At 41.8% G+C, this 27,866-nt stretch overlaps 1 protein-coding gene and 1 long non-coding RNA gene across 3 annotated transcripts; one reads left to right on the top strand and one right to left on the bottom strand.

The window, feature by feature from the left end:
• Nucleotides 1–301: 301 nt before the first annotated feature.
• On the bottom strand, nucleotides 302–1,390 carry LOC123376461. Its single transcript, XR_006581795.1, has 2 exons — nucleotides 806–1,390; nucleotides 302–704 (listed from the first exon to the last, which is right to left on the bottom strand). It is a non-coding gene; the product is annotated as an uncharacterized LOC123376461 (long non-coding RNA).
• NDC1 (NDC1 transmembrane nucleoporin) lies at nucleotides 1,019–27,866 on the top strand. Of its 2 annotated transcripts, none has more exons than XM_045028467.1 (18): nucleotides 1,019–1,167; nucleotides 2,506–2,626; nucleotides 8,824–8,925; nucleotides 9,662–9,836; nucleotides 11,102–11,240; nucleotides 12,731–12,839; nucleotides 13,537–13,588; nucleotides 13,978–14,110; nucleotides 16,937–17,029; nucleotides 18,388–18,469; nucleotides 19,375–19,533; nucleotides 21,275–21,538; nucleotides 21,694–21,812; nucleotides 22,122–22,172; nucleotides 23,793–23,856; nucleotides 25,299–25,399; nucleotides 26,332–26,492; nucleotides 27,570–27,866. In XM_045028467.1, the coding sequence occupies exons 1-18, from the start codon at nucleotides 1,126–1,128 to the stop codon at nucleotides 27,631–27,633; spliced, it is 2,031 nt and encodes a 676-aa protein (XP_044884402.1). In that variant the 5' UTR covers nucleotides 1,019–1,125; the 3' UTR covers nucleotides 27,634–27,866. The 2 variants fall into 2 exon arrangements, with proteins under 2 accessions (XP_044884402.1, XP_044884401.1); XM_045028466.1 differs by having other exon boundaries at nucleotides 21,272–21,538.

Raw genomic sequence — 27,866 nt, 5'->3', positions numbered from 1 at the left:
TAGAAACAACATACTGATTGCAAGTGTTGTAGTGTCCTCCATTTCCTTTACTAGTTTTGATTTTTAACAAGGGAAAGGGAAAAAAAATTAAAATGTTTCCAGGTAATGCTCTCTGCTTCTTCTAAGAAAAGTGTGCGCGCATAGGGAATTGGGTACTAAATGCTGGGCTCTGCTACCGTTCCTTAGAATAACTCTACTGGTTTCACTGAAGTTGCTTTAGATTTATGCTAGGTTGAGAGTAAAATCTCCCCCAAACGGTTTGTTCTGGATATTTGATGAATACATCATGTATGCAACAAGATGTTTGTTCATATTATCAAGTTTAATGTCCATTTGAAACACGTAAGAGTCAAACCCACCTTGCCTACAAGAGAGAGGTATTACCTTGAGGCTTAAATAAGTTAACTATAATTGGCATGTTGCAGCCATTATCCTACAGTTTGTGACAATTATTGGTTGAGATCTCATTAGGGGAGATCATAAGTCAGTTTCTGTGCTCTGTGAAGGTGAGATTTCACTTTTACTGAAGTGTTAGTGTTGTATATGTGCGGGTTTTTTAAACAGCCGGCCCTAGTGGTTCCTCTTTCAGCTTCCTTCTGTCTTCACACTTTTTACCACAGAAGTGCAGTGCCTTCAAACAGCTCTGGTTGCTCAGGGTCATCCCATTACTCTTTTCGTAACGTAGCCCCTTGTGTCTCCTTCAGCTGTGGAAAGAGCATAGGACACCTGTAAGTTCCGCGCCACACGAGCAGTAGGGAGTAACGGCCAGGGGCAGGAGTGAGTAACGAGAGGGGGGTGAACACACTGGGTACAAGAAGCTCTGCAGCACGGGACTGGAGCTGGTTTCCCGGCCCGGGGACGCTGGGCGCGAGGCACGCCGGGAGACCCGGGACGCGTAGTGCCCGTACTGCGCAGGAGCCGTAGTTGCCCGCTTCAGACGCTATCGTTTCAGCTCCCTTGCCGTCGTCACTTCCGGTTCGGGGTCCCTGCGGGGGGGGTGGCCTTAGGAGCGCCTGATGGGTGGCACCAACAGGCAGCGCGCGGAACAGCCCCGGAGGCGGAAGCGGGGCCTGGACGCGGGCGGCTTTGAATGGCGGCGGCGGCGGGAGTCACGCCGCGGGGACTATGAGGTCAGGCGGCGGGGAGCAGCAGGCGCTGCTCCGGCAGGTGAGGGCCGCGCCCCGCGCCGTCCTCAGGCCCCTCCCTGTGGCGGCGGGGGGGTCCTAGGCCCACCTCAGGCCTTGCCCCCGGTGGGGGGGGGAGTAGGGGTCGCGCGGCCCAGATCCTGTGGGAGCCGGGCGGACCGTGGCCGGGCCCGATCCCGCGCGTCAGGGCCCCTGCTCGGGCTGGTGCCCCGCCCCGGGTGTGCGGAGCCCGCCCCGCGCAGCGGGGACCCCTGGCAAGTGGCGTGTCCAGCCGAAAGCAGCGGCGCCCGCAGCCTGTCTGGGGTGGCGGGGCTCGATGCCAGTGCCCTGCTGGGTAACGCGGGCCCCGCAGCCGGCAGGGGGTGCGCAGTGACGGACAGCCCGGGGGCGGGGGCGGGATCCGGACCGTGACTTAACCCCTGAGAGCTCGTGTGCCGGAGGGAGTTAAATGCCTGTATCCTATTGCGTTTCAATGGCTAATCGGCGCCAAACGCTGGTTCTTGGGAATCCCAGCCTGACGGTTAGCTTCAGGGCATAATAGGGACAATCAAAAGAGATCCTGCTTCATGAACAATGGCTCCTGGGTCCTCATTCTTTTTTGCCACTTGCCACAAATGCGGACTCTCATGTGTGCAGCAAATCACAAGCAGTGTTACCAGTTCTTGCCATTTTGCTACAAACCTTGCTGGAGTCGACTGATTACGTGAGACTCTCATGGTATATTATGCTACGAGTTGCACAGCTGCGGCACTGCAGTTATGCCACTGTAATGTAGGGATTTGTGACAGAAATGGAAGGGATTTTTTTCTGTTACTTTAGTGTGTCCACCCTCACAAGAGGTAGTAGCTAGGTCGACAGAAGAATTAATCTGTTGACCTATCTGCATCTATAGCGGGGTTAGTTTGATGTAATTACATTGCATGGGTGCAAAATTTTTCACAGCCCTTAGTGACATAACTAGGTTGACGGAAGTTTTAGGTATAGACCAATCCTCGGTTTTCCTATATATATATATATATATATATATATAAAAGAAACCTGTATGTTTCTAACTCTCATGGTTTGCAGGGAAAAGCTTGAAAACTGGATGCAATTGCCACTTAAAAGTTCAGTAACCAAAAATCAACTAAAAAGAACCCCAAATTGATTATCTCTAAAATCTCATGAATTTGAAGTTACTCTCATGGTTTATTGGGACCAGGTGCATGCCTTTTGAATGCTTGATGTGAACAATATTGCACAATTATCTGACCTTTCTGATTAATTGCGTTATGTGGTGGTTTGGCTGGTATTTGGTTTACAGAGACAGTATTTAAGGCTTATGCTGTACTGCTACTCATGTTTTCCTTTGTCTTTTTAGGTTTTAGGTTGGAGAGTGGCTGCTAGTATTGCCTGGTCAGTACTACTGCTACCTCTGTGTACGGCAGTCTTCATAAGCATTAGCAGCATTGACTTGTTTCATCCTATACAATGGATTTCAAGTAGGTGTTCTTCCCTACACGTGTAATGATTAACTTTCTGTGCAATTATTAAAGCATTCTATTTCTGCTTGCTACTTATGCTCTGATTAAATAAAAAATAACTACACCTCTACCCCCATATAACGCTGTCCTCAGGAGCCAACAAATCTTACCGCGTTATAGGGGAAACTGCGTTATATTGAACTTGCTTTGATCTGCCCGAGTGTGCTGCCCAGCCCCTCCCAGAGCATCGCTTTACTGCGTTGTATCAGAATTTGTGTTATATGGGTAGAGGTGTATATTGTCAACTGCATTGTGCTGAAAACTGAGTTTTGCAGGGCTTGTGTAGCCTGGGAATCACTTTATTTCAACACTGAATCAAGTCCTTAATTTTTATATTCACCCCTCTTACTGAACTCTATTTTCTAACTATTGTGCCCTGTGGAATCATTTGTAAGTGAAAGTGCATCTCATAAATCACCCTCCACTGTCTGGTTTTCAAAGTGTTTAATTCTTTGAGTCATGTAGAGGTGCCCCATAGACCACTGGTGAACCAGAGTTTTGAGAACCAGAGCTCTAGGGATACTGGTTAACCAGCATTTGAGACCTTTCTAAATTTGTGGAAACTGATATGTAACTATGCTTTCCAATGTATAACTTGGTGCTTAAATGATAATGGTTGATACTTATCTTTATCAAAGGTTCAGTGGTTTGTTGAAGTGTCTGAGGAAGGAGATAAATAAATATATGCTACGTATTAAATAGATTGCAAAAGGAAAACATATGTTTACAGGAGTGGTGTTGACTATCTCCAATAGATAGACACCAACTGGAAAGCCTGGTAGTTGTGACATTCAGCCTTTCAGGGAGCTGTCATCTTATCTTTCTGAAAAAGGAATAAACAAAAAAAGTAATGACCAAATAACTAATATCGTAAGCCTCTCTACATGACAAAGTTTTGTCAACACAAGTTTTGGCATATACCCTTCACAGTTAGTATATCGCATGTGTTTGTGCATACTTGACTCCTTGGGTCGGTGCTGCATGTACCCACTAGGAGTGCTTGTGCTGATGCACAGTGCAGTGCCGTATGGGTACGTATCCCAGTATGCAATGTGCCACTGTTCAGTGCACTGTCTTTTGGGTAGTTTTTGCAATGCATAGTGAGGCAGAATGGAGTCTCACACGGGTGACTCGGAGAAATGGGGTCAAATTCCCATAATACAGTGTTATCCATCCCATAATATCTCTAGTCGATAATTTTACCGTCTGTTTTCAATTTCCTACGAACCTGCATGGGACTTGTCGCTGTTCACCATCTTTAACAGAAGCATGGAGCCTGCACAGCTCTGCACTATTGTCATGACCATTGCAAGCACAGGATACATGATCCTCCAGTATTTGCAGAATGGCAAGAAGAACTGCGGGGAGCATGATGATTTCCATGTGCTCAGTTTACATTGAGACATAACAAGAACCAGTTCAAGGTTGTTGATGGCATTCACTGAGCAGCTGCGGATGGTGAAGTGCCATCCTGAGAAATAATCCCACCAGTCAGTGCTTGTATTGTAGTGCAGGTTTGGGAGATGAGCAGTGGCTGTAGAACTTTTGGATGCAAAAGGCCACATGCCTGGATCTGTGTGCTGAGCTCTCCTGTGTCATCCAATGCATGAACACCAAACTGAGAACTGCACTGATAGGAAAAGCAAGTAATGATCACACTGTCAATGTGTAATGCCTTGGATTGCTACCAGTCAGTGGGAAGTAATTTTGGAGTAGGAAAAATCCACTGTGGGGGGCCGCTGTCATGCAAGTGTACAGGGCCATTAATCATCTGCTGTGGAGGACATACTGGATGGCTTTGCAGGTATGGACTTCCCGAACTGTGTTGGAGCAATAGACAGCACGCACATCCCTATTTTGGCCCCAGAGCACCTCAGCTTTTAGTACATCAACAAAAAGGGATCAACAAGGACGCTTCTCTGACATCATTGTTGGCTGGTCAGAGAAGGTGCACAATGCTCATATCTTTAAGAATGCAGGACAGTTCACAGAGCTACAAACAGGGACCTTCTTTCCTGTCCAGCAGATTACCATTGGCAATGTTGAAATGGCAGTAGACATAGGATCCAGCCTATCCCTTTGTCCATGACTCATGAAGCCATACGCTGGCCACCTTGACAGCACCCAGGAAAGCTTCAGCTACAAGCTCAGCACATGCAGAATGAGAATTAAATGTGCTTTTCATAGATTGAAAGGGTGCTGGCATTGTTTCCTCACCAGATTGGATTTCAGCGTGAAAAGTATCCCAGTGATTATAGCTTCCTATTGTGTCCTGCATGATGATTGTGAAGCAAAGGGCGGGCGGGGGAGGGGGGGGCGGGAGGAGAAGAGGGGAGGGGCGGGAGATTTCTGCAGGGGTGGAAGGTTGAGGTGGACTGGCTGTCTGAGTTTGAACAGCCAGATTCAAGGGGTATTAGATGAGCTCAGTGAGGAGCTATGTAGCATAAGTCAGCTTTGAAAGACCTCTTCAGCAGCCAGCCATTGTAATGTGGTGTGCTATGGTGTACTGTGCTCAACCTGTTGCTGCAGTTTTGGGATCTGTTAGGATTTGTGCTTGCTGCACATATGTGCATATATCACTGATAGTGCAGTTGTTAATGTTGTGATGCTTGCTGTACGTTTTATGATGACAGGTGATGATGACTGGCACTGAGCCTATGGGTTGTGAGTATACAACAGCACTACTTTAACTGCCAGCAGGCATTATCCACCATATGTTGTAAACTAATAAAGATGAATAATTTTCAAAACGAGAGTTGTGTTCAGTTACAAAAACAGCTACAAACAAAAAATCTGACGAATTTTAAAAGTAAATACATTTTAACTTAAAATAATTTAGAATCTCAATAAATAAACAAGAGCAGGGAACACTATCAATTGTAGCTACACACAAATCAACCATGGCTCTTCCAGGTCAGTGTATATGAAGCTGTGGTTGTCCATGCTTTCCCCCAGTGTGGAGTGGTAGGGGTAGGAATGCAGGCCTTGAGGTCATGTGGAATGGCGTGTGTGTGGGGAGGTGCTGTGCTGCAATTCTTCACTGACTGCAATGGCAGTTGAGCCTGGGATCGTTAAACTTGGAAGTCCAAAAGAGTCAGCAGCATTTGCATTGGCTGGCGGAGAAGCTGCATTATGTCCTGGTGCAGCTCCCTCTCCTTTTCCTGCGCCTTTCTCTTGGCTGCCCTTTCTGTCTCCATACTGTCTGCAATATTCACCCTCCAAGCCCTCTGATCAAGGTCTGGTGCAGCACTGGCTTGCAGGATCTTGCAGAACATATTCTCCCACTAGGTTAGTTGTTCCAGTGGTGTGGAGACTGTACCTCTCAAGGCCTCAGCAGCTGCATCACCAAGTAAAATACATAGAGGTACCATTGTCTGTATAGTAGGAATGGAAAACGAAATATAGGATTCAGAATTCCCCCCTTCTTTTGATTCCCTAGGTGTTTAAGTAAGACATGCTTATTGGCACTCTTTCTTTGGAGTGCTTGTTCACGGCACCAGCCGTGGTGAGTATGACCCGCCAGAGGTGAGGGAATTGCTCGGTTGCATGAAACTGAGTACAGGGCACTGGCACCATTTTCCACAGGTGGTGGTGGTTGTTTTAGCTGATATCTCAGTCCTAAGGGTAACAAAGGCAGAGAAACGCCATTGCTGTTGGCGTCCCGAAGCTTCCCAGGCCCGTATGCTGCTAGCCTGTTTATGGCAATGATTCTTGCTGAAGTTATCACCAAATGGCATGGGAAAGTGTTTTACCACAGAGGAAGAAATAAGACTGCGAACCCTAGAAATCTTCAGGAGAGGACTGCAGAGTTCCTTCATGCAAGTTTCATTGGGAGCTCTCAGGAGATTCAAGGGACATTCATCTGCATGTAAACAAACTGCTCTGCATGGCCACCTTTGTCTCAGTCTAGAGGGGAATGAGAAGCAGTTATCAACTCTACATCTTTGTTGTACCACTACCTTTTGTAGTACAGGTAAATTAATGCAATGGTTTTCAACCTTTTTTCACTTGTGGACCCTTAAAAAAAATTTCAAATGAAAGTGTGGACCCCTGTGGAAATCTTCGACATAGTCTAACCCCAAGGGTCCACTGACCACAGTTTGAAAACCACTGAATTAATGAAAAGTCAGTAGCTATGTCCTGTTAAGTTGGGGAGGCTATCACTGTAATTGGAAACTTGTTTTTTACATGCTTATCTGAGGTTCCTTCCCCTGCTTCAGGCTTGCCTGTGCTCAACTGCAGGGACTGGTTGGACTGCGGTGGAGTCAAAAACAGGTCCTGACTCATGACACAGCTGGACCCCCTGGTCATCTGTCTCTTGTATTCCTCATCCACCACCACCTCTCTGTTCATGGTAGGGGCCTGTGACTCTGGCATCTTACAGGTATCCATGGTGGTGGTCAGGATGGTGGACTCTCTGTCAATGATGGCATGCAGTTCTTTGTAAAAGCAGCAGGTCTGTAGCTCCACACCGGATCAATGGTTGGCCTTCTGGTATGCCTGCTCCAGTTCCTTGGCTTTCATGTGGCACTGTTGCTGGTCCTTGTCGTACCCCTTTGCCTGCATCCCCCAAGCAATCTGCTTGTAGATGTTGACATTCCTACAGCTGGTTCAGAGCTGTGCCTGCTGTCTACTCCAGGTCAGAGCATGTCTAGAGTGTGTAGTTGGCATGATTAGCTTGGCAGTTGTGCACAACAACGGCGAGCAGATAGAGGTGTGCTCACCAAGATGGACAACCAGGGAAAAGGCATTTCAGACATTCTCTGGGATTTTAAAGGGAGGGCTGGGGGAGCTTTCAGTTTGTGACTCGTGGGCAGTGGAATTCACAACTGTGGCTGGAGTGGCGTGGGAGAGCTGCTGGAGGATTGTTAGGGTCAACAGGTAATGCAGTGTGTATGCTGATGGTGTATCGAACCCAGTACATTTGACCATGGCTCAGCACTGCTCAGGGAGCTAGTGTTATTACATCAGCACTTACATTGGTGGGAGATGGATTTAAGTGTAGACACGTGTACAACGAGGTCGATGCAAGGTGGCTTACATCGACCTAACTTTGTGGTAAAGACCAGGCCTTAATTTTCATATTCAGGTTTGTCTACGTGTAAGGGTGCTATTACTGAAAAGGGAATTACTTCAGCTATATTAGAAATACATGCATGTGTCCAAATTAAATTGCAACATTCTGTATTTTCATAAATGACCAATCCAATTACTAAGATGCACAACATGCTCCATTGAAGTATGATTGTTTATCCAGAACCACAGTGCAGCTGCACGTAAATGAAAAATATTCCCAAGTATCCATGAGGGATGTATACCTTCTCAATGAAATAAGAACCTATTGATTGTGATTGTGCATTGTGTATCTAGATCAGAGGTGGGCAAACTATGGGCCACGGGCCGCATCTGGCCCATGGGACCGTCCTGCCCGAGCTCCTGGCCCAGGAGGCTAGCCCCTGGCCCCTCCCATGCTGTCCCCCCTCCCCTGCAGCCTCAGCTTGCTCGCTCCACCGCAGGTGCAATGCTCTGGGCGGCGGGGCTATGAGCTCCTGGGGCAGCACAGCTGCAGAGCCCGGCCTGACCCGGTGCTCTGTGCTGCACAGCGCCGTGGCCCAGCTCCAGCCGGGAGGCTGCGGCGGGGTAAGGGGCAGGGAGCGGGGGGGTTGGATAGAGGGCAGGGGAGTTCGGGGTGGTGGTCAGGGGGCAGGGTTGTGGATAGGGGTCGGGGGGGAAACGGTGTTGAATGGGGGCAGGGGTACCGGGGGGCAGTCAGGGAGGAGGATGGGTTGGATGGGGCGGCAGGGGGCAGTCAGGGGATAGGGAGAAGGAGCAGTTGGATGGGGCAGGGGTCCCGCGGGGCCATCAGGAATGAGAGGAGGGGTTGGATGGGGTGGCAGGGGTCTGGGGACGGTCGGAGTGGGCGTGTGTGGATGGGGCAGGGGTCCCAGAGGGGCTGTCAGGAAACAGGGGGTTTGGATGGGGCACAACCCCCTCTCCTAACCGGCCCTCCATACAATTTCCAAAACCTGATACGGCCCTCAGGCCAAAAAGTTTGCCCGCCCCGACCTAGATGCTTAATATTAAACATTTGCTAGTATCATAGCTTTATATAGTACTATTGCACCTTATGAACAATGTATTCTCTTTCATTTTAGATTCATTCAACGATTGGTATACTTCCTATGTCATCTTTTGTATCCTCCTTTTGTCAGTGGTGATACTGATAATAAGCATCTTCAATGTTGAATTTTATGCAGGTGGGTTATGAAAGTTGCTGTCAACAAGATATTTGACCTTTAACTAAATGAGAGGACTGTCTTGAAGGATGTGTTTTTATACTGTATATATTGGCTTTATACAGTATTGTATGTATTGATTGAAAGTGGAATGCCTTAAAGCTTAATTTAATTAGGTATCTAATGGTGGCTGCAGTGTTAAAGGGACTTCATAATAGTCAAATTGACTTGCCCTGGTCAGAAACACTGAATTTAAAAAAATAAATAAATAAATAAAAACCCTGATCCTCTTTAAAATAACTATTTTAATTTCTGATTCTTCCATTAAAAATTGGATTCTGTGCGTAGCCTCAACAATCTACCTGCATTTTGTGAGTCAGATCACCAGTGGTGAATGTAGTAGCGGAGCAGTGTCCCCGAACAGGCTCCTCATCCAATTCAAAATTCTGTACAAGCTTGTTCCATTGCTATATCTTTCCATGTATTCACCAGCCATTTCGCTCTGCCCCACTAATGTGACTGCACGTTGGGGTAGGAAGGGGATCTGTTGTTACCCTCGTGCTACTTCATACTCCTGAAACTCTCCTCTGTGCTGCTGATTTATTTATCTATATCCGCTTATGGTTGATTATAACTAAAGTGTTCTGTGGTGTCAGAGGTATCATATGCAAACGAAACACAAGCTGTGTGAGTTTTATTTAGCAGTAGTTGATAAACCATGTTTTGTTTTGTTTTTTGTTTTCTTTTTTATTTGCAGTTGTGCCTTCTATTCCCTGCTCTCGATTAGCACTGTTAGGAAAGATTATTCACCCACGGCAAGTTATCCATTCAGTTGTTCACGCTATAATGGGAATGCTGGTGGCATGGTGTGCTGCAGTTATGACTAAGGGGAAGTTCCAGTTCCTTGCTCTACCCTGCACAGCTTCAGAAAGGTGACTTTTTTTGTTAATAATGGAACCAAGTATTGTGCAAGTAGTACAGTTTTGTCCTAAAATGAGTTCATTGATGGACTCTTCCTAGAGGAAATAACCCTTTAACTTCTGGCAAAAGATGAGCAATTGTTTGTTCTTAAACTTGCTTTAGTTTGAGTACTGGAAGGAGTAGAGTACTTCAGTGAAGAATGACAAATGATTAGTTTACAAACATTGCTGTGGATTTTTTTTTTAAAGTTTGACCAGAAGCCCTGACCATCTAAGTTACTAAGATTATTAATGGAAATGAACTATCGAACCATAGAAATGTAGAACTAGAAGGGATCTTGATCTTCTATTCAGCCCCCTACGCTGAGGCTGGACCAAAAATACCTAAATGTTCCCTGATGTGGCTTGTCTAACTGGTTCTTAAAAACCTCCAGTGAGGGGGATTCCACAACCTCCATTGGTATTCATTTTCAGTGCTTAACTACCCTTACAGTTAAAGTTTTTTGTAATATCTAATCCAGTGGTACTCGGACCTCTGTGGTCCAGGTGTTAACAATCAGCATTACACAAAAGAGACGCAGCAGTGTGAATTCGTTGTTTTATTTGCTATGGTACTTTATATTAATATTTAAACAGCATGATGGGGAAATATTTAGTTTATATACTAAATATTTCCTCATCGTGTGTGTGTGTGTGTATATATGTATATGTATGTGTGTGTATATATGTATATGTATGTGTATATATAAAAAGTCACAGAAAAATGACTAAGTAGTATCAACTACAATTGGTTAATAACATAGTAAAAGCATCCTGATTGGTTAATAACTTAGGTTAATAATTAAATGAGTGTTTTAATATCATGTGTTGCAAAGGAGACGCATAAGGAGCTACTTGTGGCTCACGAGCCTCAGTCTGAGTATCAGTGATCTAACCTAAATCTCCCTTGCTTCAGGTTCAGTGCTGAAAAGGTCAAATGACCCTTCAGCTGTAAAATGACCTAAGAACCTGTCTCCTGTTCTAAATGGCATCTTCAATAGATCTTGGTCCCCCCACCCCATGATGTATAAGTAGGAAGAACAGGTAATAGGACTAACAGCTCAGATAAAACTTGCTCTGGTATACATCCCTCACGGATACTTGGGAATATTTTTCATTTACGCCAATCAGATGAATAAAATCAAAGCTCTGCTTAACTAAAGTTAGATGCTAAACTGAAGTCTAGAATAGTAATTTACAGTATTATATGTTATAAATAAACCATTTCTTTACTTTAGCTTAGATGGTGCTGTTCAACACATGTGCCTGAATGAGTATCACCTCTTCCTCCTGCTGTCTGGAGCTTTCATGGGCTACAATTATAGTCTCTTGTACCTTGTTAACAATATGAACTATTTGCCATTTCCAGTCATTCAGGTAAGAGGCTAAAAAGCTTTGTAAAGATAAATATCTAATCTGCTCAAATGACAAAGGATAAATTTTGTTGTTTCCCCACCCCCCCCTTTTTTTGGTCTGCTTCCAGTACCAAAATGTATGTGGGTGCCAGTGGCCAAGCACTTGTATTTTTTTTATTAAACCAATCTATTATAAAATTAGCAAACAAGGCTTTCAGCTTAAATCCTAGCAAAGGTCCCTCCCCTGATCCCATAAAATCCTAATGTTAAAATAAACCAAAAATCTCCTAATGTTACAACCAAGTAAAATTTACAGAGCCCTGAAGCATGGTAAATTCTGGCTCAGGTGGACCACTGTTTGTAGTGAATTCCAGATGTGAGAACGCCCTGCCATTGAGTTTAACTCCAGGAACTCGCAGCAGGAGTGGCCTAGTGTATTCTAAGCCTCATGATGTGGGAGGGAAAAACAAGCTTTCAGTGAACAGGTTACTAAACTAATTCAAGCATAAATCATAACAGCTTGAATCATGCTCTGAAGCAAAAAGCCAGCATCAATCCCTACCATTGCATGTGTATAGTGCTTGTGGGATGCTGTATTCTGCAGTAGCTGAAGCTACTGGGTGCTTTTGAAGGGTACCTGAAGAGGTAGACTCTTGCTACTGCTATACCTCAGAATCCAGCAGCAGCAGTGGATCCCAGTTGATTTCTAGACCAATGCCTGGTCTAAACACAGAGATGTACTGGTTTAATGGAAGGTTTCTTAAATAGATTTAGTTAAACCAGTGCAAAACATTGTGTTGACACTCTTAATTTAGTTTAAACCTGGCTTATCAGTTTAGTTTGTCAGTAAATATACATGTGCTTCCTAAAATAAAATCTGATATAGTTTTAGATGCTTGCAGTTTCATATTGACAACTCTCCTTTTCTGAGACTGTTTATCTAAATGAGAAGGTAAATCTCATCTATTTTCTTGCATACATTTTATTAGTGAGATGTTTTTCAGTTTTCAAAGGAAATATGTAATATGATTATGTGCAAGAAGGTTTGAGTATCTACCTCTATTTCATGGTTTTGAAGGATTGTCATAAACTTAAAAATCATACTGCTGTCTGAATTTTTATTTTCTTTTTAGTATAGAATACCTGAGGTTCTAATTAAGAGAATAGAGAAGAAACATACTTTCCTCTATTTGCAATTTACTTTGTGCATTTGACAGCAAATTATATATAGTCAATTTCCCTGTTTCTTCTATGTGGTCAATTTTCTTTGCTAGTGGGTTTCTTCACACAGCAACAGGGGAGAAAAAAGACTGTACAATCACATTTTTCTTACTGGTTTCAATTGCAGAAACTACAGCTGGTGGACTCAGAAGTAATTTCAGGTGTTACCCCTACACCTAATTAGTCTTTTAAAATTGACTAGACTTCAGGTTGACTGCATTTGTTTGAGGGCTTTATTATACTTGATTTCTTTTGAATGCAGAATGCTTCAACTAATCTTTCTTTTTTTAGCAATACAAGTACTTACGTTTCAGAAGATCTTTGCCTCTGCTGGTTAAACGTAGTTGTGTGGAATCACTGTACTTCGTTAGAAACGTCTGTGTTGCATATTATTTTTTTGGTAAGAGTTCTGACTTTTTTTTCTTGTCCATATATACTAAGAGAATTATTTAGCCAATCTATTAATATTTATTATTCAGCCCTACAAATAACTTGTCCAGGGTGCATAGGTTTTTTTATTAGGTAAGTAAAATAAGCATTTTTCACCATTATGATAAAGTGTAGGTGAATGGCTTACTGGCTCAGCCACACAATCATGGCAAGTTTTGTATTCTAAGCCTAAAGGATATTGAAGTATTCCTCTTCCACTTGCCATATTTATATTCTATAGGTAATGATGGTACTTTAGAAATGTAGAGTATTCTAGATCACTTTCCACTGAGGATTCCAAAATGCTGTACTGACATTTATCTTTATAACAGCCCTGTGATGTAGATGTGCATTAGCCCTGTTTTGCAGGTGGGTGAAACAAAATAACATTAGTCTTTGGATAAGACCCCTAGACAAACCAATAATAGACCTAGAAGTAGAATCCACATCTCCTGATTCATAGTCAGGGGCTTTAATCCTAAAAGACATCCATTCTTTCTGTAGCCAGTCTCTGAAAAAATCACCTTTTTCCACTATACACGTTGCAATTCTTCATTTGTCTGTGTGTAATCTACCGTCATTCTGACATGAAAGTTCTTACTAGCCTTTTTGTATACACTTCATAGTTTTAGAGATCTATTTTACATGTCATTCTGTTTACTACCTAGGTTACATTCCAAGAGCATGGATAAGTACCACAATGGACCTTAATACAGATAGGTAAGTAGTACAAATGACTGCCTTTTAGAATACAAGAAGGGAGTATTTTCCCTCACATCACATACATGTATTCTGTATATATTCTCCTTTCCCCAATCTTTGTAGTATCTCTTTACTTATGACTATTCCTTGTTTAAAATGGCAAATGTTGGGAGCTTAACATCACTCTTAGTTGACTGAGAAGTTTTGGATCTTACAGAACCATCAGTGCTGACAAGTTAAAAGAACTAAATGGGTTTTTGATAAAATGTTTGTCCAAGTAACATTTCTCGTAGTGAGCTTTAATCCATAAATTGTTTGTGTTGCAGAAGTCAATTATTATAAGCATTTTCCAATACTGTGTGCGTGCATGTATGTATAATATATATATATATTTTTTTTACCCCCAGTAAACTTCATCCTCTTGACACACTTACTGGTCTTCTGGATCTATCCTTGCTCTACCATACCTGGTTATGTGGTATATTTCTTCTGATTACTTGGCACATTGCATGGTTACTCTTCAAAATCTATGCTACAGAGGTTAGTATTGGGTGACTGCTATACGGGGATGACATCAGTGTTGTGGGAAAAAATGCTTATGTTCAAAAGCAATATTCACTAACGAATAATTTAAACCAGTGGTTCTCAATCATTACATAGTGGGGACCATGCTTTAATGCAGAGACTAGCTGATGGATATCTCCCATCCCTTTTTTGATTGATTGAACCATTTTCCTTCCCCTTTCCAATACCATAGCAAGGTTGTGACATCTATAGACAACTACAATTTAAATGGAAAAACTAATATTTGGAGAATATCTGTTTCATTTTAGCTGTTTATATTGCAGTAGCTCAACTTGAAATGAGAGAGCATCATGTGCTCAGCCAGCGTTTGGTGAACCGTACCTTCTTAGAAACGTCAAACAAAACCCCCAAAGTACATAACACTATAATGCAAACAATTTTGATTTAACAGAATACAGGCTGAGCTATTGAAAGAGACTTCAAAGCATCTTGGGAATTAATACATTTTTCTTCTTTTTTACTTAATTGTTAAGCTTCAAATTAATATGGCTAAGATTTATTTTAATATGACTCATAATGTATTTAAAGCTGAGACCATGATTCAATAAAAGAAACAGTGAAGTGCCAATAGTAAAGAATTGGAGTCTTATTCCTCGTTGTCTAGTTTAGATACTTTTTTGTAAAACAGCAGAGAATAAAAATCCCCCCTGCCCCCATAACATGACATTATTTTTTCGTAGACTTTGCTGAGCTACAGCTTAGCAGAAAAAAAGGGCTGAGGTTTTAAAACCTAAAGCAATGTTTTCTTAAAATCTGGGGCAGACATCTCAGTTGTTCTTCAGAGTGTCAGCTTTCATTCAAAGTCTCTAGCTGTTATGAAGATGGAGAAAACCTTCAAAATGTGACTCAACTATAACGGATGCAGTGATGGCTACCTGAATTTTCAGAGAGCCTGGAACGATAGCTTTGAGGTTTGAACTGCCCTATTTCAATGGGTGCTAGCTCAAGTGCTAATGGTTAAATGTCTACATTAATCATTTTACTAGTCATAAAATCATGTAAGACAAGAGAGGAGTGGTGTCTTATTATGAAAACGTAAAATATGGGTGGGCCTTTGACAACTTATGGCAGGATTGAAATGTGTTGCAGTTGGTTTCATGTTCCTGAATGGTAGTGTGGCTTCCAAAAGTTTGGGAAATACTGACCTACAAAAAATTCAGAATGCAAAGAAGTTTTTCTACAAACATGGACAGGAAGTTTTAGCAATATCAGAGGAGATATGTACTCCCCTTTACTTTGAGAAGACGGGGAGAATTCTGTCTTTATTTTTCAAAATATAAGTAACTTTTCTGTGATCAGAAGACTGTGCCAGGGTAATAACAATAAGGCAAACATAACAAAAGTTGCAAGCCAGAACAGTTTCTTTTAATACAAACTACTTCAGAGACTCAAATGGGAGGATTAAAGTTTATTAATGAAATACAAAGATTCAAATGGGTTTATAGAAGTCCTCCCTCTCAAGTCCTTCAGGAAAGCCATGGATATGATTACTTCAGCTTTTAGTATAATTTTAGAATGATTAAATTTTCCTATGCACCTTTGTAGAATCCTTAAGAATTCCACATAATGCTTTATTTCTGCCCCAATGAGTGTCTCTAAAACTGGCATTTTTAGTTTCTCTATTGTTTTAAGTCAACTCTAATTTCCAGATCAGAACTTTCTGAAGAAAGTGTCAGTTTACTAAAGGCATCAAAACATGCCTCTAGAGCTTGAAGTTTCCTTATAAAATGTTTTTTGGCCATTCAGCAGAAGAGATCACAGGGAAAGTTTGTTTACCTATAAAAGGTGACATGATGGGATTTTTTTTTAGGTTGTTCAGCTCACCAAAAGTTGCTTTACATACACTTGAATGTGAGGTAAGCTGATAGGTCTCTCAAGCAATTCTTATTCTGCTTGAAGTCATTTTATTAGCTGTTTGGCTTTTTAATGTGCGAGAACTTAAAGTTTCTATTTAGAAATGGAGGGGAGAGAGAAAAGAAATAGTTTCAAGAATAGTCTGCTTTAAACCTGAAACTGCTAGAGAGTCTTTGCCCAAACTGTACATCCATATTATTTTAACTAAATTTAATGGGACTAAAAGTACATTGATGGATACTTGTAATTAAATCAGCTTTTTGTTGGGATTTAAACATTTCCCTTCTATATTTGCAGTCTAAATGTTGTAGCATGAGAACCAGAAAGCCAAAAATATGAAAGTATAAAATGTGAGCATCAGAATGACAACTAAATTAGATTATTTAAAACAAAAAATTGTAACCCATGGAGTTATTAATACAGATATAGAAATGTTAAATCTGACAGTGCCCCTTTAATGACCTTGAATCCTTCAGGACACAGCTAACTCTAACTTTGAGCTTGCTATTTGACTGATACAGTGTAGGTTGATATTCCCTTCTGGTAATGGGATGTGCATCACTTCGTTATGTCTATGGCTTTTTTGTAAGACATAGTAAAATGTGGGATGGTGTCCCTAACGTTTAACCACAAGGGTTACTTGGAGGGTATAAAGGTGAGGGACTGTAGCGTAAAGATAAAGTGAGTGATGTGTCTGGTTCTTGTCAGTTTAAAAGTAGATGTCCATTTGTGCTGCTGCATTAAAAACCACTGGCTCGTTTTAACACGATGTCAAAGCTTTTGGGTATATATTTTCGTACCTTGACAGTTTGGCAAGTGACAAAAAATTAACTTGACTGTGGTCTCTCATTAATGGTTTATTTCAATGTTTGTTCTGCATAAGATAACTAGTGATGAACAAATTTAGTTGTTTTTCTCTAATTTCAGGCACATCATTTTCCTGTTCAACCAACTTTCGCGGAGGAAACAGACCAATGCCTGCCTAAAATCTTAAACAGCAACCCTCCCCTTCTTATAAAGGTATTTGAACTGCCACGTTGATATTACATGTGTATTCACTAAGCCCTGGTCTATGCTACAGAGTTAGGTTGACGTAAGCTGCCTTGCATTGACCTAACTCTAAGTATCTACACTAAAATGTCGCTCCTGCCGATGTAACTCGCCCACTACGCCAACTTAACTCCACCTCCACGAGAGGCATAGTGCTTAGGTCAACGCAGTGTCAGCGTAAACATAGTATTGCTTGCTTCGACGTTGCTAGCTTTCAGAAGCTGTCCCGCAATGCCCCACACTGACAGTTCAATCAGTGCACCTTATGTTTGTTTGTTTGTACGGAATCAGTGTTTAAGCTGAAGGAAGATTAATTTAGATAGAAAGAAGCAGTTTCTGGTATTTTATATCACTTAGTCAATTGTGTTTGTAGACTACTGTACACTTCTGTTAAAACAGAGCATATATGAAATTCCATTCACTTTGTGTAACTGTTTTTCAAGCTTGTATCTTTGTCAGGTGAATAGGCACTGTTTAGAATTACATGTACTGGGCTACATATATGCACATATTTGTGCACTCAACACTTCTGATGCTGCTGCATCTCTCCTATTGTTTGTCCTTCTGTTCCCTATCTTCAAGACCCAACATTTCCTTGGGTTTCTGTCCTCTGTAAAAATATATATTTCTTTAAAGGCAATAACACAAAAATTAACATTATTCACAAATTGTAGTGGCAAACCTCCTGTGAATTTGACAAATGAAACAATGAGTTCACACTACTGAGGCTCTTTTGGGTAATGTTGATTGATAATCTGGCTCCTGAACCACTGATCATTGATGTTTTGGGACATCTATTTGGTCCTTGATAAATTTTCAGAAAAGTACTGTTAGAGGCCTGACACAATTCTTAAATAGCACGACTAACTTATCTATCCCTGGCAGGCAATGAAAGAACTTGCCTTAAAACTATGCTTTTGTTTCAATGTAAATTCCATTATTTCTGTCTTGTTTTTAACCACTAGAGCCAGAAATTGGCACTTTAGACTACTCAATGACAAATAAAATGGCATAAAGTCTGCAAAGTTTTCTACAAAGTTCTGATTCACTCAACAGCCTCAGTATGAAATGAATCTTTTTTTCAGTGGTCTAAGTGAGGGAATCATTCTCCCAGTGTTCAGCCTGATTAATTTTTTTTCCGTCATATGGCTGAATTTTGCCCACAGTTATGGTATCTGTGCACAAATCCCATTGACTTCATTAGGGATAGCATTTGTAGGAAGAATTCTGTGCTGAAATCCCAAAACAAAACCAGTAGATTTTGACTGAAGTGAGTATAAGTGGTCAACTTGTTTTTATAACTTATTAAAACGTTTTCTCCTTTGTAGTTCTTGGCCTTACAGGATTTGATGTTACTTTCCCAGTATTCTCCTGTGCGACGACAAGAGGTCTTTAGCCTCAGTCAGCCAGGTATTTGTAAAATTCATTCTTCATGGCTATAAACTTTTAAGAGCTGTTCTAATAGTAAGATTTTATTTAAAAAAAAATCTAATGCTTTGAAGCATGCTTCATAAATCACAGGGACTCGTACATAAAAAGACCCTGGCATCAGTCTGGCATCATTTGGAGAAGACTTGATAGTGTTGTCTCCTCTACTAAACTTCCCAAATACTGGTGCCTGCTGTGTGTTCGTTTTTTTAAAATGACAACTGTGAGGAAACATAGGTCCTAGAATATCAAAAGCAGAATGGTATTGATATCACAGATCATAAGTTTAAACCAAATAGAATAACAGATGTGTATAAAAGCCTAGTGTGAGGATGAGAGTGAGATGGAACCAAGCATAAAAAAACAAATCAACCCTGCAGCTGTGAAAGCAAGCAGTGGCTGTGATAAAAAAAATAAAGTGTATGAAACTCCTAACATGTACTAAGATATGCCGTAGGAGCTGAATAAAAACTGTCTTGAGTCCATTGGGGACCTTTTGTTGCACCTCATCAGGCATTCTGGTGTTATGGATTAGCTTCACATCTGTTTATTACCATAACTGACATCACTTAGCAACTAATGGGCCCAAATTCAGCTCTCCAATCTACCCATGCAACTCTCATTGAGATTACTGGGAGCAGTGAATGTGGCTTGAAGGTTAGAATTTGGCCAACAGTCTGTTACATCAGGTGACTAAAAACTCTCACAGTGAAAATGCAGCATGGCTTTCCTAGGAGTTTAATGTTTCAGATAATTCTCTAAGCTTGTACTAAAAGTAAAAGTAGAACATAAACACAACCATCAAAACAGGCTTGGCGGTATCTGTGTCTTGAGTAGAAAGAGAACATCTGATGTACCTTCAAATAATTTTTCTGTTTCCCTGGTAGGTGGGCATCCTCACAACTGGACAGCAATATCAAAGGAGTGCTTGAATCTTTTGAGTGACTTGACACAGAAGCTGATTATGCAGCAGGAAGCTGCAGCTACAAATGGGAGAGTGAAACAGCCGTCTACAGGAGAATTAGGAAGATCCTTGAGCTTTTCAGGTATCTTTTTATGAGAGAAGATTCACAGTAGCTGCTGTGGTGGGCTTTAAACTGGCATACCCCCAAAAGGCGTGCTATATTGTAAGGGGCAGTGTAATAATACTAGTATAAATTGATATGGAGAAGCAAGTACTGTTCTCAAGTATTAAGGGAACACTGTTAGGTTACAAAACAATTATTTTTAAGCTATCTTTTGTTAAAAGTAACACCCAAGAGAACTAAAACAGAAAACTTGGAGAGAGAGAACCTTTTCCAGTTTACTTAGTGCATTTAACAGCACTCTTGTTGTCTTTTTTTTCTTCCATATTTGTGTGGCTTAAGGAAGTCAAACTGTTACTTCTTTTTTTACTAAGTGGTGGGACCTGCTGTAGAGAGGGCTAAAATCTTGCTATAACCCATTTTCTGACTCTGGTGCTGCCTGTAATTTACTGTTGCTAGTTTTAAGGTGGTAGAATTTGTCCTACAGCATTAGAACAAGACTGAGGTGGGCAAACTACGGCCCACGGGCTACGTTCGGCTTGCAGGCCTCTCCTGCCCAGCCCCTGAGCTTCTGCCCTGGGAGGCTCACCCCCTGTCCCTTCCCCACTGTTCCCCCACCTCCACAGCCTCAGCGTGCTGCTGGTGCAATGCTCTGGGCCGCTAGGCAGCGCAGCTACAGAGTCTGTCCTGACCCGGTGCTCTGTGCTGTGCGGTGGTGTGGCTGGCTCCAGCCAGGCAGCACTGCTGTAGCACCACCTGTGCTCCAGGCAGCATGGTAAGGGGGCAGGGAGCAGGTGGGCTAGATAGAGGGCAGGGGAGTTTGGGATGGTGGTCAAGGGGTGGGGGTGTGGATAGAGGTGGGGGCAGTCAGAGGGTGAGGAACGGCGAGGGTTGGGTTGAATGGGTGCAGGGGTGCCGGGGGGGGGCAGTCAGGAAGGAAAGGGGAGATTGGATGCAGCAGCGGGGGGCAGTCAGGCTGGGGTTCCCCGGGCGGTTAGGGAGAAGGGGTGGTTGGGTGGGGCAGGGGTCCGGGTGGGGGGGGAGGAGGGAGGGGCAGTCAGGAATGAGAGGAGGGGTTGGATGGGGCGGCAGGGAGCAGTCGGGGTGAGGGTTCTGGGGGCCATCAGGTGGCAAGAAGCAGGTAGGGGGTGGAGGCCATGCCATGCCTGGTTGTTTTGTTTGGGGAGCCACAGCCTCCCCTAACCAGCCTCCGTACAATTTCCGAAATGGAAATGGCCCTCAGGCCAAAAAATTCGCTTGCCCCTGCTGTAGGAGTTTGAGGGATGTTTGTTATGATTCAGCTAGTGTTGGTGTAGGAATGTGCAAATAACACTTAAGGAGAGGCTAGGATACACATAGACATCCTGTTTACCAAATTGTCTTGGAATAAGAACTGGAAGCACAAATATCGTACAGAAAATCCAAATCTGTATTGAGGTGTATAGATGGTAGTGTTTATTACCCCCCCCTTCCCCTGGAAAAACAAAAAACCGCAACAAAACCATGAAGGTCCCCCTTAGCTTTTGCAATTCTTAAATCCATAGATGAGATTGAATATAGACTAAAAAGTAAGGGTTCTGAATGTAATGGTGGTAATACACTGTTTCCATTGGAAGTCTGTCTTGCATAAAGAACTCTCATCAGAAATTGTGTGCTGAAATAGCTATGGGAATAGTAACCTTAGGGGAGACACTAGTAGAAAAATGAGTTGACACATGCCAGCCTGTATGTCTCCATGCAATGTGTTCTTTATCACCAGAAGCAGCTGTTATGGAAGAAATGGCCTTCCAGACACAGAGGTCTAATGTCGTGTCTAGAACCCACATGCCTTCCCTGGTTAAATCATCCCTCTTGCCTTTAAAGGCATTGTCTACATCTGATCTTGGAAGCTCTTTTGGTTCACCTTTCAGTTCTCCTTCTCTAAATCGCAAGGCTGGAATTCTGGATTTAAACTCTCCTTGGCATGGATCAGTCCAAAGTCCTCATGTTATGAGAAGAGGACCAAAGCTGTGGACATCAAGTTCAGGTGGGGATCTTCGGTTTCAATCCCCTGTCATCCTCCTCTTTCAGTATAATTGGAATATTGTCTTGACTGTACAAATCCTTGTCTTTGGAGTTGAATGATTGCTCCGTGGGGAAGAGTAGCTATTTTTCTCTAACTTGGTTGGATTTCTCTTGTAGATCTGCAAATGAATGGCTCTCATCCAGCGTCCTTCCCTGTGATTTCTGTTGCAAGAATTGGTAATGAAGCAATACAGCCAAGCTTTATTTATACATGGCTCCAGAACAAGCAAGAGCAGGTGGAGTAAAAATTGCAGTACAAACCAGTTAAAACCATCTCCTGTTTTTGTATGTAGCATGCAAGATTGTGGGGTTTTTTCCTTTTTTTTTTTTTTAAAAAAGGGAAACTTCATTTTATTGTATGACCTTTCTCCTCAGATTAGCTGACCTAATTTTTAATTTAAAAACATGTTTTTTAAAACAACCCTAATTCTTCAAAACACTCTTCTCCATATATAGGGACTGTAAGGTTGTGGAAGTGTTAAATTGCATATCAGAAATGTTGCCTATATATTAATCTTCAGAGGTTTTTTTGCTCTCTTACTCAGGTTAGGAATTTCTTGTCAAAACGAGTGCTGATAATGTATTTCTTCAGCAAGGTAAGGATGAATGTATGTTTTGTGACAGCATTTGGTTGGGTACACCAGAAACACATGGGCAGAAGTGGGTTCTAATCCTGTATTAAGTGAACCCTCTAAATTTGGTAGTAACATTTCTAGAACATCTTTTATTCTAGAGTCTTACTGCGTTTTATGTACTGTTGTACTGAAGCCTCCAATATTGGAATCATGTATAGAAACAAAACTGTTCTTTCACACAAGTAAACTGAGGTGCATCCGTTGCAATTTCCACATTCCATCATCAGGGCCAAGATTAGAATTTAGGAATCCTGACTTCATATCACTATACTAACTGCTAGATAAGTCTCTAGTGTTATACTAGTTAAAACCAGACTTCTTAGGGGGTTGGTTCTTGTGATGTGGACAAACCACGGGAACTTTTCATAAATCTTTTCAGCAGAGAGGGTCAACTTGCTGGAAACTTTTTTTTAATCGTAATATTGGCACAAAAGTTTAAATAAAATAAATAGGTAGAGCTTAGCATTTTTTTTTTAAATTGTGTAGATTTAGTTTGACAGGCCCCAAATCAGCAATCCGCATAATCCATGATCCAATAACATGATAGAATTATTCAAAGGATTTCCTTTAGTTCTGATTTTAATCTTTTGTAGACTTAAATGAGCGTTACCACTGGGCCAGGTCTTGTTCCCCCAGGTCTCTGCATAGAGGGGACCCTCTGCATGCAGAGCTTCTCCTCTGCCTAGTATCAAGGGAGGGGTTCAGCTGCCTCATGGCAATTTTTATGCCTCCCAGTCCTGGCCCCACAGAGACCTTTGTGAAGTCTGGGGTAGAGAGTGGGCCATATTGGGTCAGTCAGGGGAGCTATGGCATGTACATTGTCCCTCAAGCACAGTGCTTAATTTGTGCCAGGTCAGAGCCCCGGCACCTCTGGGCTTGGCAGGTCAGAGCCCCAGCACCTCTGGGCTTGGTGTGTCTGTTATGAAAGTAAAAAAACTGCGTCAGCCCTGACACCTCTTTCATTACAAATTAAGCGCTGCTCAAGCCCCATTGAAGTTAGAACAGATTATATAGCCTTATTTTTTGTAAAGCCCCCACTCATGATTTTCGTGGGCAACTGCAATCAGGAATCTGGGGTCCACTAGGGGGGGCAGAGCTAGTGTGCATGTTCAGGGCTTTTAAATGGCCCTGGCCTCCCATGCATCTCCTGAGATCTGCTTGTTTTACAGGTGGGTCCTGCAGCCTTTTCTGCCAGGGTGGGAGGTGGTACATAAATACAAGTAGCTTGCCACATCCTGGGGTAGGTCTGCCCAGCATTTTGAAGTGTGCTTATTTTGTGCAGGCAAACAGATCCCATGGTGGACATTAGCTGCAGTGGAGATGAGCGTGCTATAACTATTTAGAGCAGGCAAGTCCCAGTTAAATGCTTCGGTCCCTACAGCACCTATAGTAGATGCCAATAAAACTCAATAGCAAGTCTTTTCCGGTGGGGACTACACTGTACAACTGTGTAAACTGGGCATGCATTTATAGTCTTGTTAAATAATGTGTGGGGTCGTATTTGAACAAAAAACTGTGATGGCTGGTTGTCGGTGGGGGGAAACCCATATATTTTTCTGAAATCTTATGCTTTCTCCTTAGCATCCAGAGGCCTCGATCCAGGCTGTCTTTTCTGATGCCCAAATGCACATTTGGGCATTAGAAGGTAAGCAACTTCCATTTGAATTTGTGTTCGTTATTCTGGGTTTGTGGTACAACAGCAGTGGACATCATGAAAGGCTCCAATTCCAGACTTGCTGTATCCATTACTATGTAAATGGATTTAAATAAAGGCCTTCTCTTGTAAGTATAACCCACACTCACACGGTGTGGCTGTTTTGTCCACCTCGAGTGGCTGGACTATAAGATCTGAATCTGCTACTGGCTTTGAGCTAGCAGACTTGGATCTCTTGGCTCAAGCAGTAGATGTTAATGGGTTTAGATCTGAAAAACCTTGGTTTAATCCCCGCTGCTGATACCCACCTGGGGCAACAAATTACTTTTGTGTTAGTGAAGTGTATGCAACATTGAACTTGTAATACAAGCCCACAAAAGGGGCTGTTTCTGTTGCAAAATTGCCACCTTTAAGTCTGTTACTGAGTGACCAGAGAGGTTGAAGTGTTCTTCCACTGGTTTTTGAATGTTCTGATTCCTGATGTAAGACAAACAATAGGTGGAAGTAACAACAGATGGAGGGAGATGGAGTGGAGAGAACAAAGGTAACAGCGATGAAAACACATGGTTGCATCAGATAGCTATTTGCCCAGTTTGGAGAGGTGTTTTGTTTTTTTTTTTTAAAAATCGAGATACTTGAGCAATAGATATTATAGCAATAATTCCTGCTGGCAATCTGCCTAGTCATGACCTACATAATTGAGTGATTATATTATGTTAGTATTCTATTATGTTATGTTGTGCTAGGGCAGGCACTGTACAGCAAAATAATGACTCAGTCCCTGCACTAGAAAACTGGCAATTTACACAAGGCAGAATTCAAAAGGCAAAAGGGGTGAGGTGAGTTGCAGGAGGATAAGAACTATAAATTAAACAGATGTGACAGCTTGCCATTTACCTGCCAGTGCCAGATGGAAGTGACTTGTGGGTATCATGGCAGAGGTACATTTTGAGAAGGGATTTAAAAGAATAAAGTGGAAGTTTTACCATTATGTGGAGAAAGTATTGCCCATGCAAAATGGGCAGTGTGGGTTAATTAACTATTAATGGTTCCTAACTGGATAATGCTTGGTTAGCTATCACCAGAACTAGCTCCATAGCTCTAAGTGTAAGACTTGCAAGGTGATGGGGAAGGCAGCAAATGTAGATGTGCAGCTAAGGCAACAAATCTGGGGATAGTTTATACCATGGAGCAAGTTAGAGCAGCCTCAGGACTGCTGTAACCTGCACCTGGCTGCACTGTACTTAAAGGAATCTCCCCCACACTAGTGGAATCTTCAGGTTGCAGTTGCTGTAAACTGCAGTGGGGGCCAGAATCCGGCCCATTATATCCCTAAAATTGAGGCATATTTGTTCCATTTCTGGAGGCTAAATCAAGATGAGTTAGGTCTTAGTTATATTAGACTTAATAGTAACCTCTTTCTTTGCTTGGAGGTTTATCCCGTTTGGTTGCGGCCTCATTTACTGAAGACCGATTTGGAGTTGTCCAGACTACATTGCCGGCTATTCTGAATACCTTACTGACTCTTCAGGAGGTGAGGATCCTTGACATCTCCTTAGTGCAAAACTAATTCAAGGGGGAAGTTTTCCTGTTCATTTTCCTGTGTCTCACTGGCACTGCTGACTGACTATAAAATGAAACTATTATGTCGCCACTTAAAATGGCTTATCATAATCTTCAGTTAAGCTAAACAAAGCACCAGAGTCCTTTTTTAGACTGAATAAATACCTCATTAGATCTTTCTTAACTGACATTACACTTGGAACGTTTTTAAATAGACGATACAAAATGCTCAATTATAAACATTGTCTCATGGAAGTAATTATTATAGTGTCAACAGAAGTGTTTAGGATTTATTCTTCAACTTGATCACATGTAACATACAGCATTTCAATTACAGAGCCAACACATTTCAGGAGATCAAACCTGTTTCATGTTTCTCAGCAAATATTAGAGATTACTTTAGAATCAATTATCATATCACTATATGATATGTTTGGGAGTGTGTTAATCACACACGTGTCTCCAAGGTAATGTTAAGTGCCATTTATTATAATCACTGTTCCGTCTTAATGGCAGATTCTCAGAATTTTAGAGGTAATTAAAATTCTTCAGCATAAGGCATTCTAAAAACATGCAATGGAAATGCTTCCTTATTTCTAAAAGATTAGTCATGGCAAAGTTGGGAATTGTTCCTTCTACTGCAGTGTTTGTACTATGTTCAACATTTAAAGAATCCATAAATGGAGAATCTCAGTTTACAAAGTCTGCTCCTGTATTTCCATTGGCCAAGATGCAGAAGGAATGCTGGGTCAAGCTGTCTCCAATCTTTTTTACTTGTCAGTGGTGAAACTTCTGAATTTGCTGTTAGTCTCTTTGCTTTGCTTGGCACAACCGCCTGTGCTACTAGAGTTCGTTTGAAATGGATTCAGCAGAACAGTTCTTCTCATTCACTTGTCAATCCAGGTTGTAGATAAGCATTTCAAGCTGCCTCATGCTTCTAGCAAACCTCCCAGGATTTCGGGAAGTCTGATGGATACCTCCTACAAAACGCTACGATTTGCGCTTAGAGCATCCCTGAAAACTGCGATATACCGGATCACTACTACTTTTGGAGAACATCTAAAGTAAGGCCTTTTGTATTGGCAGCTACCTGCTTAGTTCTGTTTAAGTGAATGTAGTGACAAAGGTCATGTCTACACTAGCACTTATGTAAAAAAAAAACTTTTTTGTTGCTCGGGGGGTGGTTTTTTCACACCCCTGAGCAACAAAAGTTTTGCCGGCATAAGCACTCATGTGCACAGTGCTATGTTGGCAGGAGATGCTTTCCCACCACCATAGCTTTCGCTGCTCATTGAGCTGGTTTTATTATGTCAATAACATGGCTACACCAGAGCTCTTACAGCGGCATAGCTGTAAGCTTGTAAGTGTAGACGTGGCCCAAGTGTACCTATGGAAAGGGAAGTCCCATGAATAGGACCTTTACAGGGCATCTAGTAACAATTTTTAGCTGTTGAAAACACAAAGGGAATTTTCCCAATTCCCCCTTCTAATGACAATGAATATGTATTATTCACAGGGATAATCATCTGTAGAGTCCTAGTAGCCCCCAAACATGGGGCTTTGACTGTCAGGCTGTGCTGTTGTAAAAGCAATAGGCAGCCTCATTCCTAATTTGTGGACATGCGGGTTGATGGAAGTTACATGAACTATGAGATCATCATTCTTCTGTTGGCATTTGGCCACCGTGCTATTAACTTTGAAAGTAACAGTAACACATGAGCAATCCCTACTTTATAAGGGATTTTTCCTTTGCAGACTTCAGATATATTTAAAATAGATTGTTTACATTGGGATAAGATGTGCATGAATTTGTTAAATACTGAAGGAGCTTATAAGTGAATTACTGTTTAGGATCTCGTTTAAAAGAACAAATATATTTAAGTAATTAAAACTATTTAATACTTTCATACATGAGAGCAGATTTAAGAAGAAGTATCCAACTCCAAATCTGAATTTGCTTGTCTTTGCCCTTAATATTTGAATGTAGGTTTTTATTATATAACACAGCTGGGTTTTCTAGATTTCTAATGGACTCCCAACTATTGATTTCAACTTGTGCTTAAAATGTTTTGACCTATGAGGCTTTGCTCTACAGTTGATGTAACATTAATGTAAAATTTTATGCTTCTATTTTGTTCTAGTGCAGTTCAAGTGTCTGCAGAGCATAAGAAAAGACTTCAGCAGTTCTTGGAGTTCAAAGAATAGTTAAGTAAATTAAATAGGTTACATTGCTGATACTGCTACAGATGGACAGTATATGTTTAGCATTCTTGAACTGGAAGAAAGTGGGACTAATCAGTCTTCCTGTCTTGTTTGGTGGCCTTTTCAAAAAGTGTCTTTTAAATGTAAATCATGGAGTGCAACTCTTAGCAGAATTACAAAAAACTTCTGTTTTGGATCACTTTACTTGATCTTTTGTATAATAAAGCTCTTTTTTT

Source organism: Mauremys mutica, chromosome 8 (assembly GCF_020497125.1).
Source record: "Mauremys mutica isolate MM-2020 ecotype Southern chromosome 8, ASM2049712v1, whole genome shotgun sequence".
Lineage (NCBI taxonomy): Eukaryota > Metazoa > Chordata > Testudines > Geoemydidae > Mauremys > Mauremys mutica.
Note: the sequence above shows the minus strand (reverse complement) of the source record. Positions and strands in the feature narration are given on the sequence as shown.

Excerpts from the sequence above, each read along its gene's own strand:
- NDC1 (XM_045028466.1), top strand. The coding sequence starts at position 1,126 with ATGAGGTCAGGCGGCGGGGAGCAGCAGGCGCTGCTCCGGCAG. Across the intron at positions 14,111-16,936 it reads TCAAAATCTATGCTACAGAG|GCACATCATTTTCCTGTTCA; the intron begins GTTAGTATTGGG and ends CTCTAATTTCAG. Across the intron at positions 26,493-27,569 it reads ACTTTTGGAGAACATCTAAA|TGCAGTTCAAGTGTCTGCAG; the intron begins GTAAGGCCTTTT and ends ATTTTGTTCTAG.